General features: G+C 30.5%; 1 protein-coding gene across 1 annotated transcript; it reads right to left on the reverse strand.

Annotated features, from left to right (window-relative positions):
- Window positions 1-5,470: 5,470 nt before the first annotated feature.
- Window positions 5,471-8,904, reverse strand: LOC133668002 (cytochrome P450 714A1-like). The gene is made up of 5 exons (XM_062087731.1): window positions 8,450-8,904; window positions 7,138-7,364; window positions 6,745-6,995; window positions 6,251-6,623; window positions 5,471-6,153 (listed from the first exon to the last, which is right to left on the reverse strand). The coding sequence occupies exons 1-5, from the start codon at window positions 8,745-8,747 to the stop codon at window positions 5,728-5,730; spliced, it is 1,575 nt and encodes a 524-aa protein (XP_061943715.1). The 5' UTR covers window positions 8,748-8,904; the 3' UTR covers window positions 5,471-5,727.
- Window positions 8,905-9,170: the final 266 nt, after the last annotated feature.

Consider the following 9,170-nt stretch of genomic DNA (forward strand, 5'->3'; position numbering starts at 1 on the left):
TATATATATGTGAGTGTTGTTTTTATTTTTAATAAAAAAAAAAGGGTTTTACGTAATATATATATATATATATATATATATATATATATATATATATATATATTACCCCATTTGTCGTGGACTAGATTAAATTTTTTTAATATATAAAAAATCTAGGTGATGATAGCATTTTTTATAATATATAAAATATCTAACTTGAGTTAGTGTGTTAAATCTGAGACCTAGTCATCTGAGTGAGATAACCTTGTATAAAAAAAATTGAATAAAACAATGAACGTCAACTCTTAAATAAACTATATAATAAAAGGCAAAACTAAAAAAAAAATATCGAAAAAATTCAAGTCAATGCAGGTTAACTTAACTAACTTGCAACTTAAGACATAAGGTCAAGATAACCTTATAGAAATGAAAGCAGAAAAAATCATGAAGCTCAAGGCTCAATAACGTAATGTCAAATTATGAAATTGAAAAACAAATCAATAAAAAAAAAGATTAAAAAAAGTAGCAATAAAAATAATGAGGATCAAATCTAGTATAAAAATTAAATTAAATAATTTAATGAGGGATGAAATTGAAAAATAAAATAAATGAAGAAAAGAATTTAAAAAAAAAGGTTAAAAGAATAAAGACCGAATTAGATAATAGAATTAAATGAAATCAAATGTTGACGGATGAAATTAAAATAAAAATCCAACTAAAAAAAGTTAAAATAAATAAATAACAATCAAAACAATAAAAAATAAAATTGATACAAATATAAACTAATAAGACACATTTAATTTTTGAAATAAGATATGTGAAACCCAAGACAATGAAAAAAAAATAATGGTGAAAAAAATAATTCACTAGAACCCAACTAATATGCTATCATGTACACGTTGATCAGTAGAAAGAGTATTTCAAAACCCTTCCACGGGAAGAATGCAATGTTTTTAGCTATGCAATGTTTTTCACTCGTAGGCATGTGTGTTATACTTATTAATTATTATTATTTTAAAATAATATTTTATATTTATTAAAATTTTAAATTATTTTTGAGTCAATTTAACAATAACTAAAAAATCTGTATGAAATTAAAAAAAAATCCCCAATAAAAAATATTTATTTAAATGCCATGAACACGGTAAAATGTGAAGATTTGCTTGCACGAGCACGACAACGCGTACGTCCGCACATGCAATTCAGCATCAATACTAGCTAAGCTAGTTGATATAATCCATAGTTAGCATAGTTGACTTCTATGAGCTCTAGTTGACTTCAATAAAATCAACAAGCACTCCTTGAACATATTCAAAGAAAATATTTAGTTTATCTTTTCCTCGGGTGGTGCGAAGGATAAGAAAGCCCTCACATGATCATCAACTCAACCCCATCTCTCATTAATTTATAGATATGGCCATGAAAGATTTTAGGGAAAACGCCAAATATTTTTTGGGCTGAATCTGCCTTTTCATTCCTGGTGGTATAGGTAATGGGTCAACAACATGAGGGCGATCCGGATAAACTCATACAAGATCTGGTATTTTTTTAAAATATAGTTTTTCTCCTATACTTTTTTTTATATTTTTTTTAAATATAGTTTTTTTTTAAATTTATATTTTATTTGTGATTTAAAACCCTTTAATATATATATTCTATGTTCCCAAGAAAAAAGTTATGAATTTTTAATGTGTAATTTGAAACCCTTATATATATATATTTTATGTTCATAGAAAAAAAAAAGTTATGTTTTTCAATGAGAGTTTTAAAGTCTTTTTGTATATATACTCTATATTCACAAGAAAAAAGTTGTGTTTTTTCAATGTGAAATAAAAAAAATTTTGGTTTAAATATTTCAACTTAAAAGGATAACATAATATCTTTTCATTGTGGGATTTAAAGCTCTTTAATATATATACTTTATGTTCACAAGAAAAAAATTATGTTTTTTCAATGTGGGATAAAAAAATATTTTTAGTTTAAATACTTCAACTTAAAAGGATAACATGGTATCTTTTAAATGCGGGATAAAAAACCTTTTAAAGTCTTCTTTTAAACTTCATTATTTACAACATGTATAACCTATATTCATTTAGATTTTTTCTTAATTTTTTCGGGTTGATTCAAGTTAACCCGAGTTGACCTAGATTGACCCATAAAACCCGGAACCCGACCCCTTGGTCAGGTCTACTCCTGGTTTGATAACTATGGTTAAATGAAGAGCTAAAAAAACAAGATAATATTTTGGCTTTTCTTTACTTGTTTTTCATGCTCCAATGAATAAGCTAAACAAAATGTTAAAATACCTTTTATTTCCCACAAATGTTATGCCAACATATCTCTTAAAAAAATCAAAACTAACAAAATTGGATCAACAAAAAAATAACACAATTAAATGTAGCAATGTTGAAAAAAATAATATCAAAATCATTAAAAAAAATAAAACACTTATTTATTTCTCTCTAATACAATTTGTTTTTGAAATAGTTTTTTTTCATTAGAGTATACATAATAATAAAAAAAATTATATTTACACTATTTAAAATATTATTTTATCAATACACCTCTTTAAAATAACACAATAAAATAATAAAATACAAAAAATGATAAATTCCTAGAAATCCTATATGCTATAAAGTAACACTGAATTTCTCAGTCACTTCTCCCAAAAAGAAATGATTTTGAAAACAAAAGCACATCGTTCGATCTTAGTTTCGTGTATTAAAAAGTTAACATCCAGGTCAAACTATTATAAAAAAATCAAAAGAAAACACTAAAATTACTCCAAGCTGTTTTCAATTTGAGCATTAATGATACCCACAGGGAAGATCCAAGCTGGCTGACCTTACTGTTCTTATGAACGAGGAGGACACACAAGCAAAGTCAATTATACCGATCCATTTAGATCAAATCCTCTTATCTTCTTCGTCTTCCAGTAGTGACTCATTGAACTCCACGCGTAATCCACCCCTAGCTACGATAATATATTGGCTGGAGATGGAGCTTACTGCTCTTTTAGATGAGTTAAATCCACTTCATCTATCGCACAAGGGTTTTACTCAAGAGAGTTGAGATATTTTTTTGGTCAAAAGTTATGGCATTATTATATTGTAAAACAATTATAAAAATATCTGGAGTTTTTCATATGGCAATCCATGGGTTGGTGTTTGAAAAATTGTGCTAAAAGTTTAAAATTTATCCTCTGACTTAGTAACTTTTTGGTTCCACAAAATTTTACTTCATTTTTATTTTTCAGTTCATAGTTGAAGTGGTGAGAGAGTGATCAAATTCCAGTTATGAAGAGAGAAAATCTAAGGTGACATGATTTCAATTACGAAAAAAATTGATTTTAGTGTCAATTAATTTCATTAAAAGAAAAGTTTTACCTAAAAAAAATTGATTTTTAAGGCTAGGCGTGTTGGGTCACCCATGCATGGCCCACATACCAGAACTTTTTTATTTTTTATTTTTTGTTTTTTTTTATTTTTTTTATTTATTTTTATTATTTAATGTTAGGTTTTTATTGAATTTTTTTTATTAGCTACTATTTTTTCAATGTTAACAAAATTGTATGATGTTTTTAATAGAATCCATGGTCAATTTTAACAATATGTTTTAGTGGCATGAGTAAATGAGACAATTTTTTAATTGGGACAAGTATCATGAAAATTTTAATAATCTCATTTACGATGAGATAGATGTGGATTGGCTTTCTCTAATAATTTATGATATTTATTTTTATTTTTATAATGTTCATAATGATATTATAAATAATAATAGTAATGGTATTGATGATATGATTAATAGTGTCCTTGTTTATAAGGTAGAATTTAAGTGCAAAAAAAACATAGAATGTGCTAAAAAAATAATTTTTTATTGTGAACCTTCTATTCTTAGCATAGGTGATTTGTTTTGTTTTCTTATATATCATCTGATTTGTTTTTTATTTTAATTTGTTTCTAAATTTATATATATATTTTTTAACTTCCAAACATGCAATTGCCGAGAAAAGTTTAGGAGCACGGAGTGATAAGGAAAATTCAATCCCTCTTGTTCGGATTGAGAACTAAAGGATTTCAATGTCCTTTAGTTTTCTTATTTTTTTCAAAAAATAGTTTTTTTGGGTTTTTTAATTTTAAATAAATTATGGGAGTATTTTTTTGTGTTTTTTTTAAGATGATATTTTTTTAAAAAAATAAAAATATAGAAAAAAAATTATTTTCATAGAATTAGATCGGTAAGACACATATTGTCTTAGAGCAATATCCCTTACCTTAACAACATCTACTGCCAGGATTACCCCAAAGATAACTATATTATTTTTAAAAAATTAAAAAAACAATTTTCTTGTTTGTTTATTTATTTTTTATTAATAGATTTTTTTATGTAATGTTAAAATTATTTATTTGTAATGTTTATCATAAATATTTTTTTAACCTATCATGAGTTAATTTGAACTAAATTCACAAAATCCAAAAAAATTGTTCAGAATGAGTGGTGGTCTATGGGCTTAATCCAAGACATAATAAACACTGGGCTTAATAGCTTAATTCAATATCTATCATTCTTTTGGGTCCCATATTCAGTGTTTTATGAAGTGAGGAACCGAAAACCTAAGTCAAGTTTAGTCAAATAATTAGAAAGGTCCAATAAATTTAGTGCGGTGAGTAAAAAAATTAAAAAACTGATTAAACCAAGAAAACTAAAAAAAAAAAAAACTAAAATATAAAAAAAAGTTAATTAAACCGATTAAAATTTTAAAAAACCGACTGGTGCAGTTCTATTTTGGTTTTATAAGTATGAAACAGAAAAAACCGAACCAAACCGGAAAAAACCAGAAAAAAACCTAGTCAAACCGAAAAAAACCGAGCCAAACCGGAAAAAACTGAGCCAAACCGGTTTGAACTGGTTTTTATCCAAAAAAACTGAACCAAACCGAAACCAGTCAGTTTGAACCGGTTTTGGTTCAGTTTCTGTTTTTTTATAAAAAAAAAATTCAGTTTGGTTAATTTTTTTTTTATAAAAACCAAACCAAACCAAACAAAAAATAATCACCCCTAGTTTAGAATATAAAAATAGTTTATTTTTTTTTATTTTTTAGATTTGATCTCTATTATTTTGATTATTATTTATTTTATTTGAGATAATTTATGAAATTATATTTTTTTTCAATTTTATTCTAATTCAACTTTTTAATTTGTAAGATTTGTTTCTCATTATTTTAATAAATTTTTAAAAAATAAAACATTAATAAGTTATTTTCCAGCTCATTTTACATGATATAACCAAACACTGGAGAATGTTTTCCAATTTATTTTTCATTACACTACCAAACATCAGAAAATAATTCACTTTTTTGAAATTTACTTTCTTAAAATTTAATTTTTTTAAAAAACTAATTTCCAGCAAATAAACGATCCAGATAGTTATTTTTAAGATTATGTACGTTACGGGCATCTGCATATGCAAGGAAAATGATCAAATTGAAAGATCTGGTAATTTTGTGAGGGTGATGTTAACTCACTATTTTTTTATTTTTTTTTTTATCTAACTTACATTTCATTGTTGAATGTAGATATAGAACCTTCGATTTGAAGTTCACACTGAAGCATCAAACATTAAACAAACCTGTACTTATTTAAATAACCACTAGAAGCAGTGACCAGTTTCCACACATGTAGCTAGCAGCCTAGAACTACACTTGAACACTACTAGAAGCGATCTGGGAGCTAGCTCATGCAGCCATGGTCAAATCTTTTGAATGAGAATCTGTACACCATCTCCGGGTTCTACAATCATTCTATAAGCAGGAGAGTGATGATACTTGGGAGACAAGGTGAAGCTAAACTTGGAAACAATGAGGGAGAGGACAACCTTCAATTCAACCATGGCGAAGTTCTTGCCCAAGCACAGGCGAGGGCCGACCCCAAACGGAATGTAAGCTTGAGGGCACTTGCAAGCTTTCGAGACGCCCCAGGTGAACCTCTCAGGTTTGAACTCGTTAGCATCAGATCCCCATACTGCAGGATCTCTATGTAATGTCGGTATCAACGTCCATAAACATACGCCCTTTGAAACAACAATCTTTCCGAGTTGGGTTTCTTCAAGTGCTTCTCTTGATACAAATGCTGCTGGTGGGTATAGGCGGAGGGCTTCTTGAATCACCATCGTCACCTGCAGGAGTATATATGCATGGTAACTATATATATATATATATATGTAGGCAGTGAGACTGTCGGAATTTCTAAAATTTTGATGGTTATGAGTGTACCGTTTTCAGATGATGGAGTGAATCCACAGATAGCAAGCCATCCTTGGATATTTCAGCTAGTTCTTTCCTTATACCACCTTGCCATTCTGGATGTAAAGCAAGTAGCATCAAGCACCAGGAGGCGGCAACAGCCGTTGATTCATGACCAGCAAAGTATATAGTCTTGCAGTTATCAACTACGAAGCTCTTGGATGCATCCTTGCCCAGACTTTGATCATTGAGGGCACCTTCAAGCAGTAACAGCATTAAATCTTTTTCTGATGAATTTGTCTCTTGACATTCTTGTTGACGTTCTTTCACTGCCTCCCAAATCAGTGACTCGACCTCTCTCTCCAGATTGCTGATCTTGTTTTGCTTCTTCACTGGTAAGAATCTGTTTCAAGATTGCACAAGTAAAAATACATAACTGCGGCAGCAATTTATTCTCTTGAGTTAGTACTATGGCTGAAGTCATCATGGAGTATATAAATTTCATAAGAAAAAGAAGAGCATACCCAAAATTAGTAACCCCAAAGAGGATGTTTTGATTGGAAAATGTTTGTTGAAGACTCCTGAGCTTAGAAAAAATCTGTTTGCCTTTAGAATATGAGCTACCAAAGCAAGCCCTTGAGATGACATTTGCAGAGAGCTCTCTCAGATCCTCGTCTACCTTAACATCAGCTGTGATGCCACCCTGGGCCTCAATGCACTCTTCCCATTTCTTTAGCAATGGCTGTGCTGACTCCACCATTAGCCCCACCATTCCCTGAAAGTTAACACATTAATCCATGGCCGCAGCAATGTTGCTGCTAGACAAATACGGAAACTAATATTGCCACAAAACACGACTCCATATTCTAAGCAACACCGGCCTGGCTAAATGAACGGTTTCTCCATGGTTTAGTTACCTTGACCTTGTCCATGTAGAACTCAGGCGCGACTATTTTCCTCTGTTGAGCCCAAACCAGGCCATTTGACCTCACGATGCCATTTCCGAGCAAAGGCGCCATTCTCTTGGTCAAGTAAGAAGGTTTGCCTAAATCCAAAGAAATCATCTGGTTCATCTCCTTCACTAGCTCCGGCTGATTTACATACAAGTGTTGCCTCAATCCTGTTGAATACGTGTATACTGGACCTGCATGAAAGAGCTCTCATGATTATAATACTAACAATAATAATTAAAAAATAAAATAAAAATAAACCCATGTTGCCTAGTGAAAGGATGAATATCAATGATCATAATTGTAAGATATTTGGATTTTTCTTCCAAGGAAAAAAAATTATTCAAAATGAGAGAAATATTATTCATGTCACAATAATATTATACTAGCAAGAATAAAACAAGGAGTGACGTTTCTCAGGCAACCATAAATAAACCATCCAAGCTCAATTATTAAATGGGCCAGGTCTTGAAACACGAGATTTTGGACTTGACCCAGTCCTGCCTGAGCCTCACCATCGCCAGCTTTACATGGATCTATGCAAGCTTGCAATTCGATTTGACTGCTGCAACAATCATTTTAATTATTGAGAGTCACAAAACACCAAGTTTACTTCTTGGGAAAATTAATTGTTTCCTGGTCGATGTACTGAAAATAATCATTTTCCCATATAGAAGATGTACATGTGAGGATATTTACGAGCAAATATGAGAAAAGTTATTTATTATACTGTGATAATGATTGTTTTTAGTTTTAAATTAAATTTTTATATTATTTTTTATAGTTTATTTGTACTGTTCGATAGTTTTATTTTTAGTTTTAAATTAAATTTTTTAAATTTCTCCTCACATTTATATATTGTTTATGATGATTTCTACTTGTAGCTAGATCATGAACCGGGAGATGAAGCCCTTCAGGAATACAGAAATTCATTTTTTACATGAAGTGTGGAAGGATATATATATATATATATAGATATCATAATTATAGTGAAGATTGTGCTGTGACAATGACATTATATACGATACAGACCCTCATTAACTATATTTATATACGATACAGACCCTCATTAACTATATATTTGGTAATAATTTTTGAACTGGTGCGTAATTACATAATGTAAGAAATGCAGAGGCCAATTCCATGAGATGCAAATTAAAGTTCAGAAAAATGTAAGTGTATATATATATATATATATATATATATATATATATATCGATCAGCAGAGAAAATCACAGGTAGCTAGACAGGAGTAAATAGAGGAGAGAGATTCTTATACCGTATTCTTTTCTCCACTGTTCAAAGTACGGGAAGACTGTAGAAGTATAGTCATGGGCTATGAAATCTGGAGCTTGAAAACTGGAAGCTTTGAGAGTGTTCAGCTGGATTTTCTGCATCTCAGGGAGATTCCCATACAGGAAAGATGGCGGTGGTCCTTGTATGCCTTGCATTCTAAGCTTCCTCTTGATCCTCTCCGACTTCAGCAAGACAGTGTAGCAGGCGTGCACCAGGAAGAAAACCAGTGCAAGAAGGGTTAGAGAAGAAACCAGTCGCAGGCAAGGAGGAGAGACCTCCATTTCTTCCACTCTAATGCTGCAGCCAACTAGGCCGACTTTGATTATATACTGCTCAGGCTAGCTAGTAGCTATACATAGATAGTACATGTATGCATGTATGTGCATCATGTGCGCAAGCTCCTCCTCCCTCGTATTCATGCATGCATGTATGTATGTATGTATGTATTGATTACATGTTTCAATGATTGACTTGAAAGACAAGATATCAATTTAAGGCCTCCCTTTAACAAAGGGTCATTGCATTTGGTCAAGGACAGTGGCATCACTTACACTGTTGCAATATTATATTATGACTGAACATTTTTTAGTCAAAATCAGCTTCCCAGCTAGCTGGCACTAGGACACGTGTCTCTCGTTCAGTTCTTTTGATTGATGATCTATTTGTTGCTGCCATAATTGGTACCCAACTGCCCCGCAAGTTAT

Source organism: Populus nigra, chromosome 11 (assembly GCF_951802175.1).
Source record: "Populus nigra chromosome 11, ddPopNigr1.1, whole genome shotgun sequence".
Taxonomy (NCBI): domain Eukaryota; kingdom Viridiplantae; phylum Streptophyta; class Magnoliopsida; order Malpighiales; family Salicaceae; genus Populus; species Populus nigra.